The sequence below is a fragment of the Watersipora subatra genome, chromosome 3 (genome assembly GCF_963576615.1).
Source record: "Watersipora subatra chromosome 3, tzWatSuba1.1, whole genome shotgun sequence".
Taxonomy (NCBI): Eukaryota; Metazoa; Bryozoa; class Gymnolaemata; order Cheilostomatida; family Watersiporidae; genus Watersipora; species Watersipora subatra.
Window position 1 is genome coordinate 24336923 of NC_088710.1, and position 22403 is coordinate 24359325.

A 22403-nucleotide genomic window follows, 5' to 3' on the forward strand; every position below is an offset into this window, starting at 1 on the left:
ACTAATGTTATATTTAGGAAAAATGAGTGTGTTAACTTTTGGGTCTTTATTAATAATTTAGGTGTTAAAATGATGCAATGACATCTTACGTCAAATGTAAGCAAGTTATATTTGATTCGCATGAAAGTTACTAAAATTGTGTTTGAAGTATTTTAAATAGTTAAGTTTAATTGAATATAACATACTTCGCAAAGGTTGTCTGCAGACTATGGCTATAACTGCTACACATTTATGAGAAGTTTTCTCTGTAGACTATGAGCACATACAGCAGGTGCTTTACTCGTTTATTTTTAAGAGCCAGACTTTTAATAAGGTCTACAACTTGATGACCTCACGTACCACTTCACTAATTCATTTTAAAAGTTAGATTGTAGACATTCAGTAAGTGCTTTTGAACAGCTATATCATGTTTTGCAATTAGTTTGTATGTGATGTTTTTTTTTTGTTTTGTCTTAGGAGTAGCTGACCAGCCTACGCCTTGCCAGTTTAAATAGTGTCCTAGATGTTGGTCAATTTTTGAAAGTCACACGGCTAATGGGATTTAAGGGGAAGTTTGTTACCTATTTTCTGAAATTTGTCAAGGTTTAATGTAAGCTTTGAAAGGTAGTCTGGCCTACTAGGCTGGCTTCTTTGAATTTTCCAAAGTCGATTTAGAGTAGCAGTAATAGGGCTGCACAGAGTTATTTTAGTTTAGGAATACCATCTCTGATTGGCCAAGAACTGACTCAGTTCTGGCTTATCAACCAGACATGCAACACAGTCAAGCTTTTCCGAAAGTTGGCATATTGATGTCTCCGCACTTGGTCTCATAAATCATTCTGGCAGAAAAACAGTGATACAAAGGTCATAAAGTGTCGCATCACATGATGCTGGAGACAGCATCACCATCTCACGGTAGATAGAGAGCTTTTTCCAGTAGAATATGAATGGCCAAGTTTTGAGAAGCGTGGACTGAAGGATCAACTAGTTAGTCAAGCTCATTGAACAACTAGTGATGGTCCCCTGTTTCTATGCCTAGTCCGTCAGTTCAAGGACCGCAGTACTTATAATTCGCAGTTGTTCACCATTTCATCAGCCAGTGGTAATAAGTAGCTGAAGCTAGTACCTAAACAGAGAAGGCGAGACGCTTCCTTCATATGGGCTTTTCTTATCTAGGCTTTAGTCTGTTCTCTTCTTTTTTGGTCCCTTCCTCAACATCTCTAACAGACCATTAACAAAGAGGCAGCGGACTGCGGACACGCCAACCGCGTAGGAGCCATTTTCGGCCGTCTTCGAGACCGGTTTGGCCTTTTGTCCAGGCAGGCTCCCACTCAGCTGAGCATGACTTGCTGGTTGAGAGACTTGTCTAGGTGGCATGCAAAGACTTAGCGGGCCTCTAGAGGGTCGACACGGCAAATGAATTATTCTGCAGATCAGTCTAGCAGGCTGTTCTGCAGAGACCCCTTCTGGCCATGGTTACAGCTACCCTGGGACAGGTTGCGAGTGCCATCATGAAGTTTTTCAGACCAAGCCGGAGGGCATAAGAGCAGCCTTTGTGCGGTCTATGGCAGAGGCTCTTGAATAGAAGGAAGGAGTGATCTAGGACAATGTGGTCAGTCAGCTAGCCAGGTCGTACAGCAGCTGACACAACAGGTGTAACAACTGAATAAGTCCTCAAAAAAGAAAAAGCAGCCTCTGCATTGTGAAACTGCAAGGCCCCCAAGTACAACCGGGGCTTCACAACAAAAAAATGACACACAGGAGAAACAGTACAGATTGCAAAAGTAATTTCGACTACTGGTTGCACTAAGTTCCAAAAGACGTAGTCCCCAGGCAAAAGAAAATCAATCAGCATTGCTTCAGATGCCTGTCATAATGGCTGCCTCAACCAGTCCATGACTAAAGAGTTCTGGTCACGGAAAGCTACAGCCCAAATACGTTGGCTCCAAAATTGGAGCCAAACAGGAGGTCTGCCCCAGCTATGTTACCAAGGGCAGATTTCCTGTGTGGACCAGGCTGCTTTTCTATGGTGTCATACAACTGCCTGTACTTTGTCGGGAGGTAAATACCATGGAGGTCTTTGTTATGAGCCACATCAGCGAGGATGTTACTTCAAGAATGTCATTTATGGCGGTCCAACTGTGCGCCATCAACTCTGCCAGCCCATGGTCTCTATTAGTGGTCATTCCCTGATATGTATGAAAAGACATGGCAGGTTACTGCTCCATAAGGTCAGGGTGGCGCATGACATGGTTGGGCCAGCCAGGACAAATATAGTTTTCTGGTGCAGAGTGATTACCAGGAGTTACTGCCCATTGATAGTGATCGAGTGCTGGCCTGATAGGCTGCTGCTGGCTAAAAGCTTAAACTGGTCTGGCCCAAAAAGAATCATAGTAGAGCAGTGCCTTAAATTCACAAACCTTCCCCTCTACTTTTGAAACAGTAGTGAAATCGCCACATACACAGGGGTAGACGACCACTAGGTGCACGACGAATCATGCCTCTCCGGCATGAAAGCCGCGCCATATGGGGCGGATACACCAAAAATTGAGGGGAGCTAGCACCCAGGAGATCCAACATGACTGCACCGAGCTTAGACAGGCTGAGTGCCTAAAACGGTTACTTACATGTTACCAAAACATGTTCAGCACATGTGATGGGGATATGAGCTGGATTTCAAATAGTGGATCATTCAATTCCACTAAATGAAGGAATTGGTCTTATCCTACAACCACCGCATTGACTGCGCCCAAAGGAAGAGACTGAGGCTCATCATCAAGTCCAAGAGCTACTTGACTAAGGACTCATTGAGCAGATCATTGGCGCATAGGGCTCCCTGGTGGTACTCATCTGGAAAAAAGATGGCAAGTGGCGTTTCTGCATAGATTATCAACAGCTAAATGCTGTCATCAAGCAGAAGCCCTATCCCCTTTCTCGGCTGGATGATATGCTTGACGCATTTTTTGACACAAGTAATTTAGCACACTGAACCTTGTCAATGGCTATTGGCAAATAATCATCGATGCCAATTCACAGAATAAGTTGTACATACTCTCTACACTACTGCCATGAACACACTATGTATGAACCAGCGCAAATTAAGTAAGAGTACATAATACAACATCCTTATATTACAGCACAAAACATATGCCTATATACCAGCTCAACCCATTAATCTAAGCTTTTCAAATTACTAAGAAAAATGTACTATACTTGAATCAGTTTATTATTATAGTATCATAGTATGTCACAATGTCTCACCATGACAACAAAAAATCTGACTTACCTTTAGCCGAAACACAGCTGTTTATGTAAGTAAGCAAGGGCAAACTCAACAAAGGTTTAGTGTTTACTTATACTCCAAACTTCTAGGTCATCATGACATTCATTTATTAAAAGAGCAAACATATTGTACTGTTTAATAATTTGTATTGAAATTTGCGTACATTTCTTCAATACATTATTTAATAGGGGAAGACAGAGAATATTCATTTTACTCTAACAATTCTTATTAAACAATTTTTTTGTAAAGTTTTTGCTTGCAGTCCAGGGCAACGGCTGTCTTATAACTCTTTTAGTACGCAAGTTCACAGGTGTATTTATTCCCACAAGTGCTTTAGTCTTTGCTGTCAGTTGAATTACATCATAATTTTCATTAACCTGGTTGTGTGCATACGTCCAGGGTCATATGTTCCTATAAATTTCACTTGTACTCCTATTCTCCACAACCTGTTTCAGGAGCAGTAAAATCCATAAATGAGTTGTTATTTAGGCTTAGTGGTAAAACCCCTTTTCATAATTTTGTGCAGTTTTTCTACACAAGTTGCTTTTCATATCCTTAATTTTCATAGGTAAGCAATACAGTAGACTATCACAGTACCTAAGAATAGAAAGGCCTATTTAGAATATAGGTGTTTGTAACTGAGAGTTTTGCTGCTGCCACATTTGACGTTTAAAGTTTGTTGCGGTACAAAGTTTTGTGTAATTAAAGGTGAGCAATTGTAATACTCAACAAGTTCAACAAGTGATGTAACTTAAATTTTTGTACAATATAATGAAAAATCTTTAAATTTCTGAAATTTGGCATTGCTATAAATTCTAGTAAAGCAGTTCAGTTCAAAGCAATCATTACTCGTTGAAGGTAGACTAAGACTCTTCTTACTATGTTTTCTTATAGCTGCAACTAAAGTCTAAAACTAACATATAAATTCACACCTTACCATCCATATATTTAGCTGTTACCCTTATGTTACATAAAAGGTGAGAAAACATAATACAGTTTTGCAAAGTTTTAAATACTGGTACATTTGGCTTTTGCAAAAAAAGTGAAAATTGTTTCAAGTAGCAACTTTCATTTTGTAGAGTGCTTCGATAGGTTCCAAAGTTTACTCAATCTGATTGTAAATGTTGGTAATTGCTAATTCAAATAAAGTATTATTAAACATCTGTTAGACTAAAAGGGCATCTTTGTTGTCTTACAAATGAACATTTATACTAATTCATGGGGTTAGTTATGTGCGCGATCACCCATTATCATCTGTTAAAATCAATTAAATTACATTATTATAAAACAGTTCATGCAGTGCTACTGCAGCCGAAATGTTTTTCTAACTATTTAAAAATGATATTTTTAAAGGGGCAATACCATTTTGTAACTAAAGTTCTTCATAATCAACTTTTAATGGTACTTATAGGTACAGAAGAGAGTAAGAAATGTCAGCATGAGTCAGAAAAACAAGACACAAGGAGGAAATGTTCCAACATCGACATGCACTTTCACTCACGGGAGAAAATTATACCTTTTCCCAGGTTACCCAAGCAGGTAAACATTTTGCCACATTCGTACAAGCTTCTTTGAATACCTATGTGTTTTTTTAAGCATTACACCAAACTTTGAGCTATTTGCTTTTGTACTTAGCAAGCTATAAGATGGGCTACACCAGTAAACATTACAGTGCGTTTTGTATACAATTTAGAAGGATATTTATCTTCTAAACTAAATCTTGATGACAACTTCATACAAAACAGAGTTTAAGGGAACACAAACTGTAACCTTCCAGTGATGTAATTACGTTTCAGCAGACTACAGAAAACTTTGTCAACTATTCTTAAAAAGTTTATTATTAAAAATGGATTTAAAAATGCTAAACCTGTTTTGCTAGACATTTCCAAACATATATTTTTAAAATTGCTGACTCTGGTTTATTTTGATCTGTCATGACAAGTTTGTTAAAAAATTAGTCTACAAGAAAATAGACCTTATCACAGGAGCTGGAAAATACGTGTTTCCTTATTATCAAGTATTATACTTTTGCTGAGAGCTGATTGGTCCATTTGACGAGACTCTTTGTATTGACTGTGATTCCAACTGATTATCTTATCAAGTGTATCATTGAGTAATTAGTAGACTCCTAAATAACTTACCCGACTTGGTGAGTCTGAACTCTAATGTATACCTATATTTCTAACCACAATGTGGCATTTTGAAAGTTTTGATTGTCTTTTTTAGTATTAATGTTGATTTTATTCACTAGTTTAAATAAATGAATCATGTTTGTGTGAATTGATATATTGCTCTTTCTTGGTAGAATCATTGCTAATTTTCATGTTTCACCATTTGGTGCTAGACTTCAGCAAATGGTGAAATCTAGCAGCAGTCATGATTGCTCTAGAGGTATATATATATATTCACTGTATACAACAAGCTTATTAAGTTTTAACATACTCCATCAACAAGTTACTAATGAATCGAAAAGATAAATTCAGTTTACATCTAATATAAGTACATTGAGATAATGGAATAACAATCTTTATTTTAAAGACATAAGTTTTATTGCAATTTTTTTGAGTCTAAAATAACCTTTTTTGCTGTGTTTATGAACTATTTCAACTTTTGCCTGAAGAGAATTTTTTTTAGTATATTCGTATTTTTTTCGATTATCAAGGGTATTGAAAAAAAGTAAGTTGTTTCAATTTATGCATGTAACCCTTTGAGAGACTAAGTATGGAACAGTTTAAACAAACTGACAATCTGTTACATCCGCAAAGTCCCATAAACATGTAAAATTGCTGGTCTATGATAAAATCTGTTAAGTTTATTAAGATCAAAACATTTTTTTCAAAATTCTCTTCAAGATGGTTAGTTTTACAAATATTACATTAACATTAAAAAAGTTACAACACTTTTACTTTTATCATATTTAGCACACCTGGAGCTCTCTAATTTTAAATTATACTCATATATTAATGGATATTACAATATGTAATTAAAAATGTATTTTTAGATGAATATATCAGAGCAATTTCATAATACTATTGAACAATTAATAAATAAAAATTGATGATTACTTTTTAAAATTTTGAGTGAAATTCTCAATTTAGTCAGCCTTACCACAATCAATGAAAAAAGTTCAAATGTCATATATAATGTAGTCTCACTATAAATACCAAACATTTCTAGTCAGCATTTATTTATCAATAGTTGAGGACTATGGAGATTTCTATAAGTCAAATTTGCTTTATCTTAAAATGGTCTTCATTTACTTGGGTTAATTATACTCATAGAAACTATATAACAGTATTAGTCAATTAAATATACTGGAGGCTCATTGATCTTTATTTATTTCCTCGATTCGACTCAGTCGCTTACATTTAAACCGTTGTAAATAGTAGTTTGATTGTTAATAATTTCCGATGCTGAATGCTTTAAGTTTTGGATTTTCTTCTTCATGTCTAAGTTGGATGTATCCTGTCATGCTTTGTATCAAATTTTGCATTTTTTATTTTTTCGTTGATTTCTGCAGTTTCGCATATGTGACTAATTAAAAAGCTTAATATCGCTTATCGAAAAAAGTTATTTCAAACGAAGAAAGTTATTTCAAGTGTGTCAAAGGCAAATTTTCACTCAGGTATTTCACTCAGGTATTGCTTTTCTAAAGAGGGAATACAATATATTTATGTACGTAGATTAATGCATACTGATGATTATGGCTATCTAGACAGTTTCTACGATACTATAAAGAAAAGATGCATATACCATCACAATCCATTTTTTTCCTAATGTCCTACTATGTCTAACGTCAACAAACAATGGTCTAGCAAATAACTTGCCACATAACTGCGTTGCTTTTATAACAAATATCACATCAAATTGTAAAATTGAGTTATTTAGATTTTCTCTAAATACATTTTCTATCATCAACTAATAGTTTCTGCTGTCAGTTTATGACATGATTTAGTTTAACTTTTTCAGTGTTTAATTAATTGTATATAAAGGCAACACTACTCAGGTATAGCATCTGGTGTTCTTCAAGTTGATAGTTTGATACCCTACTTACTACTTGACCCACCTTTTTTCGAAAAGTAAGCTTTGTGTATGTTTCAATTGTTTTGGTATATATTTATGTAAGCCTGTTAGGGTATTTCTGGCTCTTTTGTTTGTCATTTAGCTTTTAGCTGTTATAGTTTTGTTGTTAACCAACCGCAAAATGTGTTCAATGTTTTAGGTCAGTTTGAGTGAACAGTTAAGTACAACAATGTTGGTAAAAATAATAAGTTTCTGGTATAAACAAAGATGTGGCAGAAGGAATAACATAACTAATAGAGCTAACAAAGTTTAATTTTGTGACATGAAAAAACAATGTAGAATGCTATAGAGCAAGACAAGGCGGTGAAATATAGTTGGTAAACCAGAAATAGATGATAGGAGTCAAATAATTTTAAGCAGAAACAATAATCTGCCAAACAAGATAAACCTTCGTCAATTATATTGACATTCACCCTACCCTGCCATATTTCCTTGGTGACTTGGTTGATCTGGTAACTGTGGAGAAAACACTTCAGGAAAAAAGGTGGGAGGAATTAAACATCTTGCTGCATAACAAAGGCAGATGACTGGCTGATCACCTGAAATAGGTGACAGAAGTGTTTAACTAGTTACACTGTTAGTGCTGTGTTAGAACAAGAAGACTGGATTTTAGGCTAATTTCTAGTCTCTAGAGCTAATATGGCTACTTACAGCAACTTCGGAGATGAACAAAAATGTATCGACAATGCATACCATCAGGAATAATAAAGCAATATAAAGCGAAGCTCATCAAAGAGAAAGAAATTGTCCTTAGAACCGAGAAAGGCTGGGTTGGAATAAGCATAGTAATAAGTCACATTTTGTGTTCTATCTGGAGATAGATTTAGTATGGCAGCTTGTGACATCTTATGGAACTTTCTTAAAGCTGCACTTAAATTAGCAAAGATATAGAAAAAATTAAAACTCTGCCAGTCACTGTGTACAAGTTTCTGTGTGTATAACTCAGTTCTTCAGTATATGGTTTGTTGTAAGCATCATATGATAAGATATATACTTTGTACATATCTTGCAACTATGATAACTTACAGTATTAGCTTTGTATCCTGCTACGTGACAGCAGCATGCATTTCACCTTACAAGCTGATGTAAGCTAAATGACTTAACACATCTTAGTATGCAAAAGCACACTGCATTTAAAAAGTGCCAGACAATCATTTGCCTTACTGATTTACAGTCCCAGCACTTCATTTTCTCCTAGTGGATAAAGTTGCTCAGTTAACCTAGTAGCCCGACTCAATATGTTCTCTTGTCTGAAGTATTTGTTCTATATAACACTCTAAAATCTTATTTATTAATAATATATTTTGTTTATTTTATTCAAGGTTGAATCACGGCTGAAATATTGTGTGTCAAAGCACATTTATGGAAGAAAATAGTTCATCTCGGTTTTTGGTAGATCAGACAAGAATAACTTATAGGTGTAAGGTGTAAGATAACTTATACTTAATGTAATTACGTACTTTGCCAATCTACTGATCAGTTAGGCATAGTTTTTACAAGTAGAATATTGAATTATATGAAGAAAGAATTGGACTCTTTACTACAACACCCTATAAAATATATAAACTCTTAGCTGCATTACCTGTCTTTGGAAACAGATTCACAAACAGCAAGAGGTTTATTGAGAGTTGTCTTTCATGCTGTAAAACAACTCCTAATATGCAGTGTACTAAAATTGTTGCCTTGGTCAGAGTACGCATACACATAGACATTCATGCAAGTAAATAATGTTGGGGAGAACAATGGAAATCTGCAATGTGTTTCACAGCTAAATGCGTGTAAAATCTAGTAAATAGTCTAGATTCGTACATCTAGATTCATGCATTCGTTTATACCCATCTATAATTGCAGTTGACAATCGTGCGATTCTGCCGCCAAAACTCCGTCTCGGCCGACCGATCTTTGCCCGCCAAGCAGTGGACCATCGCACGCTCAAACCACTCAAATTAAATTTGTCCTAATTTTGTACAAAGAACTGATAATGAAATTGACATTGCTCGGCAAACTGAATTTCTTCAAACTAGCAGTATTGAAAAATGTTGCATATTTTATGAAATTCTTCAAAGTATGTTGCTATCACCAGCATTTATTGAATGTATACTTCTACATGCTTAAAACACTAATCATGGCTTACCAGTTTTTTGTCTATAGCCTGTATTTTGACAAGGTACATACAAATAGCTCAGCAATAATGTGGTTGGTTGAGAAAATTTATATGTATCACAGCAAAGACGGTATGATGTCAAGGCGGATACAGCATTAGTACCTTACAATAGTGAAACATAACGCCAACATGTTACTCTTTTTATTCGATACAATGAAGAAAATGAATGCATAAAAAAATATATATATACGGAAAGATATGTTAGAAGTTGCTGCATGTGGATAATATGTAGGTATAGCAGAACATGAAGAACGTAGCATGACATAGCAATAACATAATTTTAATTCAAGGCAAGCATGACATAACAATAACACAATGTTAATTCAACGCAACACTTGCGGATAGACCACATTTTTGGTTTTCCGTCGGGTTTATGAACAGACAGTTTTCGGCTTGCGCCTACTTTTGAGCTGGTCAGCCGGTCATGGCTAAAACAGAGTGACAGTAAGTCAATACCAGCTGCTTTCTTTCTTGTCACCGTCGCCTACCGCAACGCTCGGAGTACCCGCGCAAGCTCTGTAGTAGCTGTAGTATTCGTAGCTGGAAAAAAATAAAAGTAACTCAGCTGCAAACAAGAAATGAACATGTTTACTATTACCAACAGTGGCAAATGCAACGTTTTTAAGTAGTGGATATGTGGCAATTCATAGAGAATACAACATTTAATGAGAAGAACTTACTTTTCTGAAGTAGAAGTTTAGTAGGTAAAACAAAGGAGCAGTACTTGTGCAAGTTCTGTAGTAGCTGTAGTTCTGTAGTACTCGTAGCTGAAAAAAATACGACAACTGTGTAGGTGGCCAGAAATGACAAATGTTCACGTGACTGTCCATTGGCAGTAAATAGTAATTTACTACTCATTTACTAATTAAATTTACTACTGATTAATTTATTTAACGAGTAGCAAATTTTATTTAATTTTATTGATTTATTTACTACTCATATTAATTCAGTTGGATGTGTACGACCAAATCGAAAAAAGGAAATACTGCTGTATAATTTATTACTCATATTAATTCAGTTCGCTTCGTACGACCGAATCGCAAAAAGGAAAGACTGCTCTGTAAGGTAGACTAACACACACACGCGCACACATACACACACGCGCACACATGCGCACACACGCGCGCACACGCATACAAGTACACGCACACACACACTCGCGCACACACAAACACACACGCCCAAACACACACACACGCAAATTTTGCCATTTTTATATTAGATTGTAATTAAAATATGGTAGAAAAAGTAGCCTTAAAACTAAAATAAATTATCTATCAACAATTCCAGATACAAACGAACAAGACTATATAATCATGTTTGTTAGTCTTGTTTTAGTGTAACCAATGCTTTACTACATTAATCTGAAGTTATTCCAGTCCATCTTTAGATTGTGATGGCAAAGGGTGTTCTTGCATTCAACAAGTCAGATGAGAGTACAATAATTTTAGACTTGAAATGTGAAGATGCATTTATACTAACAGATGAGAACTGTTAAAGAACACAGAGCACAAAGTAAAGACTCGAGGTTGATGTATCACATCGGTGTATCTTGCTAGATACATGAAATAGTTCCTGTAATAATTTTATTTTCCTATCACTGTTTGTGGTCACTCCATACTATAGTAATATTCACAACTCATTAAAGTTTTTGGGAATCATGACTTTTCAGAATAGGCAAAGCCAAATGCAAGAGTGCACAATTACACTACTTTTGAAAATATATCAAAAATAGCTTCTTATCCAATGGCTATATAACTTTCCGTCTTATATAGCTGCACATTTGTTTTGCATATTATAAAAATGCACAAGTATATTACATTTAGGGTTGTGCTAAACGACGGTTACTTTACAGGGTTTTTTCTTTATTTATTCTAAATGCATTCAAATTTATAAAAAGAGTTTTTGTGTGGAATATCGATGTGGTAAGTTAATTAAAAAATCTCATGTAGCCAAAAATACTAACTTTGATTTATTTATTTAAAAACAACAACAAAGTGCCAGCTCATGACTATGGTTTAGTTCCTAGTTAATCAGTTTTTGATGATGCGATGCTGTGCACGAACAGCTCTGCAGGTGAGTGAGAAACATTACTAATGCCATCGCATATTGTTGTAAAGCTTTGAGAAATGCAAAGTCTAGATATTTACTATAAAATTGAAAATTATACGGGAATATTTTGTAAGTTTCAGTTGATCTAGAAGTATGGTAGCAGCCTACAATTTCTATTTCCCAATTTAAAATTGTTTGAATTACCGCATACACTGGTATAAAAATACAAAGTAAATCACTTTTAAACACTTGAATACTTATATAAAAAGCTAAAGGAAACACATTGAAATTCAGTGGCAGCATGAAGGTGAAGGTGAAACAGCCGTAGCCTTTTAATCTTTTTCAACTTTTAAAGTCATGTATATTTTAAATCACAATAAAACAACCCCAAAATTTGGAACTAAGGGTTTGGAATCAAATCAGTACTACTCTCAGTCTAACATGCTCATTACAATATATAAATAATGTGAGAGCAAGCTTTTTGAAGTTGTTTCCTTATTAATGTACATGTGGTCATGGCTCTCGGATATTCCAAGTTTGCTATACTCAAAAATCTAATGGGCTAAGTAGTTAGTAAATAAAAGTACTTTTAACCCACTAAAGATATCTAAATTTTATTTTGCACTGTTTCTAAATTTAAAACTATTTTTCCAACTTTCAATAACAAAAACTACAGTTAAGTGAAGAATAGTTGTAGATCTACTGCAAATTGCAGCGTACAAGCTGACACAGTGTAAAGGCTGAAGTCAAAAGTTGCGTTTAAAAATTTTTGTTTGACACGCATCTGTTACAAAACCTTATCTGACTCCAACTGTTTGGTTGTTAATACAGGTAGTTCATTCAGGATCATAGGTGGCAAAGAGTAGGAAAAAAATAGACCAATTATAGTGGGTGTATCAAATAGATTACCGAGATGTCGGCTAGTAAGCAAATGCTACGGAAAAGAGCGTCAAGTTTGAGAAGAAGAAAAGCACATGCCAGAAAAGAATCTTAATGATGACCATTTGAATGGTGAGTAATGGAATTTTGTGTTTGATTCATCTCATGTTGAGTATAATTACTAGTATGTTACTATTTCATAAATAAATTCCTATATCACATATCATGTAATTTTGATTTGCGACAGTTAGGATTCAGCAACTCTGATAGATGGCAACGACTTGCGTTTAAAAAACACTGTTGTATTCAGGGGTTGCTAATGCATAGCCTAAACACATACATGCAGTTTTACATACATGTATAAGCACTGTGAAAATAGCCAAGGTAAAAATCCAAGGCTAAGGTCATTGGAACCAACATAGTCTTTTCTAATATGTTGATCATACGGTTTGTAATTTTTTGCGTTCTTTGCATCCGGGTTGCCTTGTCACTGGCATCTCACTTGCGAGTCTGTTTTTGTGGTTTAAAGGCTAATTGCCACTTTCTCTATTCTGCTAGCATCTTGCTCTGTCACTTAGACTTTTTGGGTTTCTCCCCCCTGCCACTATTAACACAGTAGTAGAAAGTTTAATGAGGAATTTGTTGGTTTTTGTGAAGCCAATATGTAAAAGATCCTACTACTCGCACTCGTAGAAAAAATTACATTTCATTAGTAAAAATTATTTACTTCTTCATTTGAAACCGGCCACTTGTTTGATTAATACAATTATATACTTTGGTAAATACTTTGCTACAGCGTCGAGCAATCATTAAAAGTACAACTGTCCACTTTGAGGCTTTTCTGTAAGCTTTTCTTCTGTGGTCCTGCCAGATTTTTCTTATAGTTTTAGCTTCTCTTATTTTTTCTCGGAAGGCTTCAGGCTTCTCTTTGGCTAGCTAGTGTCAGGTCAGCCTCTTGTTTAGCAAGGTCTGTCTATCTTTCTCTCGGTTCACTAGGGTCGAGTCCTCTCTCATTTTTCATCCTCTTGCTAACTGGTTAGGGCTAAAGCCAGCTAAAGGGAGGCCGGTCTACCGGCCAATTGGCCAATAGGGCTGAGGCCGTCTGGTCGCTCAAATGTAGGTATCTGGCCAAATACTTACATTTATATTGGACTGAATAGCATCTCAATTTTTTCTTTGACTGACTATTATAAAGTCATAAAATGTTGCAATTTGTGCAAAATATATACTTCAAATATTTCTGTGACCAATACTGCTAAAGTCATTGTCTTGTACTACCCTGTATAGCTATATAGTCTATTATCTTGTAATTATCCAGAATAGTTATAGTTTGTTATTCTGTCTTATTTTGCATAGCTGTTACTATCATGAGTTCAGTTGTTGTTTAGTCAGGCAAACATGTACATGTACACATCCTGAACTCTCACCTGTCTCATATATTGCAATGACTAATACATTCTGTTGTAGCATCTCAATTTTAACTGAGGCAGTCATTAAATATGGCTATATTTATTCTTAAGCCCACTTGCTCTGCTGGTCGACACTGCAGTATCTCATTGGTTTGCAAAGATTTGCTTCCCAGTCCAAATGTACAAGCTAAAAGTAATCAAAGAAGAAAATAAAGTTGCATGTGCCTACTTCATCAACACCTTCACACAGAAGCTTTGCTGTGCAAAAAGCATAAAGTGCTTGTCAATTACTCACTTTTCACAAAATAATGTCTTATTGCCTATTGATGTACTTTTAGAGTATTTGCCCTTGATGTTTTTATTTTTTTCATTATTGATTATACTTATTTAATTCTATATCTGACTTTTGTTGAGGGGTTAGGCATAGTGTCAGTTTGTAAAAGAGATCAGCTGAGTGCATTGGATTAGGTTTCAGAGTAATTATTCCCGGCTAACAAAGTATCAAATAACTCAGGTAAAGCAAGCAAAAAGGGTATCAACGGTAAAAAAACTGAACACATCAGCTACATTGAATATTCCCACCTAAATTATATTTTTTTCAAAAAGTTGTCAAATTAGCACTGTATGTACACAAGAGTAATTTTTATCCCACGACCAAAGATGAGCGAAGCGAGTGTTTGGGAGCTTAATGATAAATGCATATGCGCACACAACCCCCGAAAAAATTATCCGTCAATGCCCGTAACCAAACCCTTGTACCGAATTTCCATCAAAAATGTAACCATTTTTGTGTAGAGACGTTCAAGTATAATAATGATACAAACCACATATAAACCTATTTAACCCTTTCGCGGGCAGAGCGATGTTTTTGTCGCTTTGCGATACGGCTGCTAATGGGCAGTGCGACGTTTTTGTCGTTTCGGTAACGTATTTTATTATTGCAGTTTCTGGTTAGCTAAATGCCGGTTTTTGTTACTTTTTTTACCAATAGCAAGCTACGATATTGTAGCTTCGGTTAGCCTCAAAAATTTACTTTAAGGCTGAAAAAACGATCGTTTTTAGCAGTGATGAATAAATAAACTTTCAAAAAAAATTAGAAAAATGTTCTAAATAATTTATCAATTTTTATTTTTCTTGCTTTGGTTTTAGCTTTTATTTACCGATTTTTTTGAGAGTTTGACTTTAGTTTACCGTCATGGCGACTTCTAAAAGAACCTCCCGAGATTATTCTAATAAAGCAAGTACTAGTACCGAAATTGCTAAGAGATTCAGAGCTGACAGTGACTTTTTAGATTTAGTAGCAAGAGATGACAGTGAATCAGGTTTGAATTGTGATTGGAATGACTTTACATCTGGAAGTGACAGTGATGAAAAGGCTGGTAGCAATAATGATGAGGATGTGAGTAGGAGTGATGCCAGTGCCTGGAAGAATATAACCAACATAAACAGAGATAAATCTCCTACAATTCAGCAGTTTATAGCAGTGACAGGCCCAGTATTTACTCCAGTAGATGCTCAACTATTAGAGTATTTTGAAAAGTCTTTTGAGCCTGTCAATCCAGGAAGTACATTTTTGTGGGAGCTCTTTGTTGCACGAATAAGTACATGGTGCAAAGACTGTGATGTGGGCCTTTGTAAAGGAGAATGCTTTCGAAAATATCATTCGTAAATAGACAATTATTAGGAAAAGCATATATTTTATGTTATACATTTTTATTTGTTTATAATATATATATGCCTATGGACATATACATGTATACTTATGCACCGTTAAACATAGATATATGCACAGAATAACACACAGAAAAGTGTATAAACCTTTTAAAAAAATTGATTTTTTGGAAAATTAATTCGCCCATGGGAGTCTGAATTAGTTTTGAAAATTCGCCCACGAAAGGGCTAAGTGTGTTACAAAATCTTTGAAAAGTTGAGACAATATCCTCAAACTTACCCATCTGATCGAATAATACATAACTAAACAGAATAATCATGCCTAAAATTGCCATAAAAGCCTGACAAAACTTTTTTAATCAAAATTAAGACCGGCAAACAAAACGCCAATAAAGCTGTGTGACAGATAGTAGAACTATCAAGCCGTGCACATTTCACGAGAAAAACGTGCACATTTCACCAGTCTATGGCATTTTTCAATTTCTGAAGGTTTCTGTAATTAACGTAGAAGTACTGAAAGGTAATCGTTTTTTGCTGATTTTATTATTTGATTTAATGGTTCAATGTTATAAGATTATTATAAGATTTAATTATAAGAATAATCATTTGAATTTACAAAGTCCAAGTATATAGTGGTCGATGGTTAATTCAAAAATCTAAATCTTATAAATTCAGAAATCTAAATAAATATCACAACTTCTTAATATTTTATTGCATTGTCCAATTGCCGAAGGTTTCTATAATTAATATAGATCGTTTGAGACGTAGACCGATTCACAGGTACAAAAATTTGGTACACAGTTTATTAGCCTATGTTTTTTGTCCAATTACCTGAACATTGCATTAAATCATTTAGAACATTAGCCAAATTTCTTTACATCTTTTTTACAAGCTCAGGCCCAAACTACAATGACCTTTTGTGACAAGAATATTTCTTTATTTTACTCTAGTTTGCATAAAACTTCCAGACGGGTGAATTCTAATGCTTACTCTCTATTACAGATTGCTGTCAACACCGTTCTACATTCAACACAACCAACTTTCAAACTGTGTATATTACACAGTTTATATTACCCGGCAGCTTGCTGTTTTACTTTTAATTTTACAATTCAGAGATATAATCAGCATATTTCATTAATGCTGTTTTTAGTTAAATTACGTACAGTAGGTTAGGCCTACAGCTTTAATTAATATTTTTTTATTGTTGTAAAACATAGGTTTGAGACAGTAGTAGATTAGGTCTGATTTGTATACAACCTTTTGTTTTGCATAATTGACTTTTTGAATTTTATTTCAAAACAACTTGACAACTACCATAGACATACAACCATCTGGAACACCACGACGTCGCAGTAGTCGTCCTCGTGTCTCTCAATTATTACGGAGGAGGAAAAATAGAAAGTCCACACAGCAATCATCAACATAAAATGCTAATGTTCAACAACACGCTACTCAAAATAATAACAACAACAATTCATCTGAATCAGAGAATTATTTAATAGATGAGGTAGGCGATGTAGTGTAAATGACATGGACTTGGCAGCCCCTCTGTTTCCAGATGATAATCATGATTTTATGGACATCGTTGACCATGAAAGTCTTGCGCCAAATATTGCACAAAACAATATTGCTCTTCTCAATGCTGCTTTTTTCCATCACATTCCTTATTTTTAATCTCTAGAGTGTCCTGATTTTTAAAAACTGCGTAACATATTTCTAGGCAGACTTGACAACAACATATCACAGCTCACACGTACTGGGTGTACCCTTATACACTTACATGTATGTATAATTTAGACTGTGTGACCTTTAACAAAACACTTTACTTATCTAACTTATCTATATTAGTTGAAATTGTTAGTTGCACCTTTTTGGAGTCATGCTCCCTCAAATTTATTTTATTTCATCTCGAACCACTCTCATTTAAACTATACCGCAGTCAATTTCTGCTGACAACAACTTTTTCAACAACCAGCAGTACCATTTCCTTTTTCAATTATTAATTTGGTTGTAGGCTGTATGACAGGGGATTTTCTAATATATCTATAATTATTGTGCCTTTGAGAAATGAATATAACTATGCCTAAACTATTACTATATTTTGTTTATTAGTAACTACATCGGTAAATAAATTGGATAAAATAAGGAACACTAATATTGGGAAGCAATATTTGGGATTGCCGATTACTTTGTTGGTTTCTTCAATCTGCATAACAAGTTATATAATCAGCTAGCAAGGTTAGGAGAATATTAAATCATTAAAGTTTCACTGTCACTATTAATTATCTCATGAACTCAGTGTTCAGGAAGTATGCTATTTAGAGCAAACAACACAAGCTAGTTCTGCTCCTTCTATGTAAGGTGGGCAATATCTAAGCTGGTTGCAGCTTCCTTGAACAAAATAGAACAACGCTCCATCGGTGTTAGCATGTGATCCAGTTAAGGCTTCTGGTTCGTTGTCCATGCAGACATAATTGTAGCCTCTTTTGTGACTGGGGTGTCCAGACATCAGATATCCTTCATACTCCTAAACAAAAACGAGCTTAGTTTTTATATTTAATAACCAGTCACATTTCTATAATTACTGACTTAATTACATGTTTATTTATATTAATGCCAATCTTCTTCTATTTTCTTTCTGATTCGGATTTTTTAATTCCATCGGGAGTTGTCTACTTATTTTTAAAATAAAAATGAGAAAACGACTTTTTATTATGGTAGTATGATAATAATTACATTCAAGCTAAAAACCTCTTGTGTCATAATGAGCATCTAAAAGAACTTGCTGCAAAAATACTGTATAGTGCTATATTATCCTGTGTATGACGTTAGCAAATATTTACTTCCTTGCTAATGTACATGATACAGCTTATATGTAATATGTAATAGGACACAGGAACCCACCAAATTTTTAAAACCAAATCTCTGTTTTGAAACTGTCCTTTCTAATATCAGCCTATGCGCAATATAGGCTTATATAGGAGGATATATGGTAATTCACCTTATTCCAAGATGATGGACAAGTCCTTTTAGCAGGTATCATAATTGTTGTAGATCTGCTAGGGAGGTAGCATCTGGAACATGGTACATTCTGGTCATGCATTTGACTGGGAAATATATTGGAGCCGGTCTGGTACTCTGATCCATATATGTAATTACCCGTGTCACCAGCTAAATATGAGTTATACTCTGGCTCTGTTGGTAGACATGTATAGACCGATGAGCCTCCTTCATTGCTATAGTGTTGTCCCGCTGCTAGCCCTGTAGGATACATCAAGAAATCAGGATATCTAAGTGAATGCCATATTATCCAGCACTTGAAATAACTGATGACACAAACAATATATTCTATTTATTCAGAAAATTAATGATAATTTAAATGAATGGCTAGTCACTCTCTTTGCTTGATAAAGTGAGCTGCAATGAACTAGAATGTAGTATATATTTTCCGTAACCAACCTGTGTAGAGGAGCTCTGAGGAGTTACCACATGATTTTCTGCCCCATCTGATGTATGAACTTCCTCCTCCAGAAGGTGGTTGTATGTCAGCTACAAAATTATCAAGTTCCAGGTTAAAAAAGTTTCCAACTTTGTTAATAAAATTTCCACAATACAAAGTTCCTAATGTTAATAGAAGTAAAGCCTAATTGTCAACATTTTTTATCACAGATCTACGTCTCATACTTTTCCAGTTAGCACCGAAATGTTTTTTACAAAATAGGAAGTAGAGAATTCATCGGTTTTTTACCAAAGATCACCTATATTATCTACCAAGAGAAAAATTTCTGCTGCTTTTAAAATAGTGCTTTTATTAACGTTCAGATTCTACTCGATACCAAATCTTCAATCTTTTAGGCAAAAGAGAAACTCAACTAACCATTCGAAGAGAGTTCACTCCTCTCCTCATCTGCTTGCAGTTGTTCTTCAATTTCTTCCAACTTTCTGTTGTTTCTTTGGAGGAGACTCAGCAATCCATGAGCAATAGTTTGGTTAAACTCTTGTAGGAGTTCTTCCGAAAATAATAACGGCGTTTCTTATCACAGGAAATAGTATAAAGCTTTGTGGTGCAATACTCATTTTTATCATTCTAATATTTTACTCCAGACTAATATGAACTGTTTTACCTTTCATGGATGTCAAGTGTTTTTAAAAAAATGATTTTCAACCTGCTAAATATCGGAAACATACCATTATCAGCGTGCCCGTCAGATGATCGTGCTACAACAGACTTGGTCTGGTTTACCAATTTTCCAACCCTCCCTCTAAGGTCAGTCAGATCTGAAACTTCACAATCTCTAGCATCTCTACCATCTCTACCATCCCTCCCATCTCTTCCTGGAGGTCCTCTTAGGTATGGAAAATGCCCTGCTGGTAAAATATGCAACAAAGGTTTTTGGTATCATTTTTGATACTGTAGTTTTTTATGAAATTAAAATAATTTGAAAATGCTTCAGGTTAAAACAATTTAAAACTAGAGGACTTTTTGGAAAAACTTTTAGGAATGCTTGGTGAGTATTTAATCAATACAGAACAAACTAGCACTAAAGTAAGAAAAGGATGAAATTAAAGTTTTCAAAGACTTTCTTATGTCTGTCAACACAACTTTTATCAACTGTGCAAACAAGTTCTTAAGCAACTCTACTGATGTCACAAACATGTGTACATTCAAAACTCACTGCATATCTAGCTCTGATTCAACATGTCATGACATCATCAAGTCCTAATTGATTGCAAGTCTTGGTTTAGTTACGACATTTACCACTCAATGCTTTTTAAGTTTATTTGTGTTGGTGAGTTTTGCTCTTCTGACCAACACTGATTTTGCTAGTAAAGTTTATATGTTTAATAAAGCTTCATTATAGTTAAACTTAATTTAAACTAAATTTTAAACTTTTATATCTATTCAATATTTTGAGCAGATGAAGCGCGTAACCAATTTGTCAGGTGCACAGGCCTAAAGTAGTGTCAGTTTATGATATACCAAAGTCATTTAATAACTCCTTTCATGCGCCACTCTAAGCTTCTTATCAATCAATTGAGAGTTATCTGATTATGTTAGTAGTGCATTGAGAAAACAACTTCTTTTTCATTATACTTTCAAGATAACAACAGTAATTAAATTTTTAAAAAAACATATATCTAGTGTAGAGCTAGGTCACTGAACAAATTCACTGCTTACGCAATGCAGTGTGTGGCTCTACATATTGAATGAAGCTAGCAAGCTGATAACTTCTTTGTTTAAGATATTGTTTTATTACATAAACTGAAAAAAGATCTATGAAAACATTACTTTAGTGATTGTAAAATTTTACTAACTTACCTGATGATAATTGATTTTGCAAACCATCACCGACATCTTCGTCTTCTGATGATCTTTTCTGTATACTATGCTCCATATCGTTTGGAGACATCCTTGAGACCTAGATATAAATTTTCAAATATTACAATCATATAAACCTCGGTTTCTGAAATGTCTTCTCATCATTTATTTTTTGATCAAATATTTAACATTTTATCTGACATCCTTTCCTAATTTTTTTCCTTTAAACCAAGATTTAGGCTAGAGAAGAATCTATGCTAGGCATAAGTGTATGTCCACTGTCCATATTATAGAGAGTGTACCTTAATTGGGCATCATTTTCTTACGTTGCGTTATATAGAGTTGTAGGTTTTTGGTCATTTATATGTAGCTGCACTTTTAGACATTCAAATATGGTGAAAAACACTAGTTTTCAAATAAACACATACTCTCATGTGAACATTCAGAGGTTTATAGCAAAGTAAAAGTAATTAGGCTCTGCTGTACACTTCTAATTGTACCAGTTAGGAATACACTTTTCTTAATTTGACGGTTAATAAGTTCAATTGTAGTTAATCTAATGTACCTATTTAATAACTTCTCACCTGTATTCCATTTCCTTCTAGGTGATCCAGTCTACTGGTTAAATGATCAACATCCTTCTTTAACAACTGGTAACTTATTTGAGAGTAGACAGACACAACCAGAGCAGATATTGCTATAACAGCACTCAATATCTGGATGACATCATTTCGCTTCTGTTGCTTGACTATGTAGCTTTTTTCCATAATTTATTCTAAAATTGGCAAAAATACTCACAGGTAAAAGACCTCAAATAACAAATTATACTCAGATTGCTGGATTTACTGCTCACCATATTATATGTAAAATTTCAATCATACGGTAATAACCTAATGATAAGGTATACCAGACAATCAAGTTCTCATACAATAATTTATTACCAATCTTTTTCTCCAATTTTTTTAACAAAAGCTACTTTTATTACATCAAAATTGTATAATTGTATAATTACTTAACTGAATAAGTTTCAGTTTTTAGAGTAACCTGAACACCTAAGTAGAATCAAAGACTAGTTGTATATGTAATACTCTTGCCTTAGGCAGCAGCACCTTCTGGTTACTGGTATTCATGTCTAGCTGCTTTTATACTTCTGCAGAGCATCTGCATCCGTTTATGGAAAATTGGGTCAAGTAATGTTTTACATCCTCATATTGTTGAAATATTACACCATACATGGGTTAATGATTCACCCATTTTGTTAGCAAGTGCATTGTATCAGTTCTGACAGCTGTCTATCCTAGATCATCTGCAAAAGTCATTAATAAAAAGTTAAATTTAAGTATGTAAACACTTCATTTCATTGAAACAAATGTAATTTTAAGCTTACAATGTCAGTGCTTCCAACCTCCACCAACACCAAACTTTATTAAACTATTGTTGAAGTTTTTTTTCAAGTATCCTCTGGTGTGTATTGGGTGTTAGCTAATTTACTGTTTAATATGCGCAAAACAAATCATAAATAAAATATTTCTTCAGGTAGACCTTAATATTGTCTGCTGAAGA

General features: G+C 34.5%; 1 protein-coding gene across 1 annotated transcript; it reads right to left on the reverse strand.

The window, feature by feature from the left end:
* Positions 1 to 17663: 17663 nt before the first annotated feature.
* On the reverse strand, positions 17664 to 21753 carry LOC137392098 (uncharacterized). Its single transcript, XM_068078723.1, has 7 exons — positions 21425 to 21753; positions 20841 to 20940; positions 19709 to 19888; positions 19398 to 19532; positions 18980 to 19069; positions 18522 to 18781; positions 17664 to 18047 (listed from the first exon to the last, which is right to left on the reverse strand). The coding sequence occupies exons 1-7, from the start codon at positions 21605 to 21607 to the stop codon at positions 17835 to 17837; spliced, it is 1161 nt and encodes a 386-aa protein (XP_067934824.1). The 5' UTR covers positions 21608 to 21753; the 3' UTR covers positions 17664 to 17834.
* Between the last annotated feature and the right edge of the window lie 650 nt (positions 21754 to 22403).

Excerpts from the sequence above, each read along its gene's own strand:
- LOC137392098 (XM_068078723.1), bottom strand. The coding sequence starts at position 21,607 with ATGGAAAAAAGCTACATAGTCAAGCAACAGAAGCGAAATGATGTCATC. Across the intron at positions 19,070-19,397 it reads GAGTGAACTCTCTTCGAATG|CTGACATACAACCACCTTCT; the intron begins GTTAGTTGAGTT and ends ATAATTTTGTAG. Across the intron at positions 18,782-18,979 it reads CTCAGAGCTCCTCTACACAG|GGCTAGCAGCGGGACAACAC; the intron begins GTTGGTTACGGA and ends TGTATCCTACAG.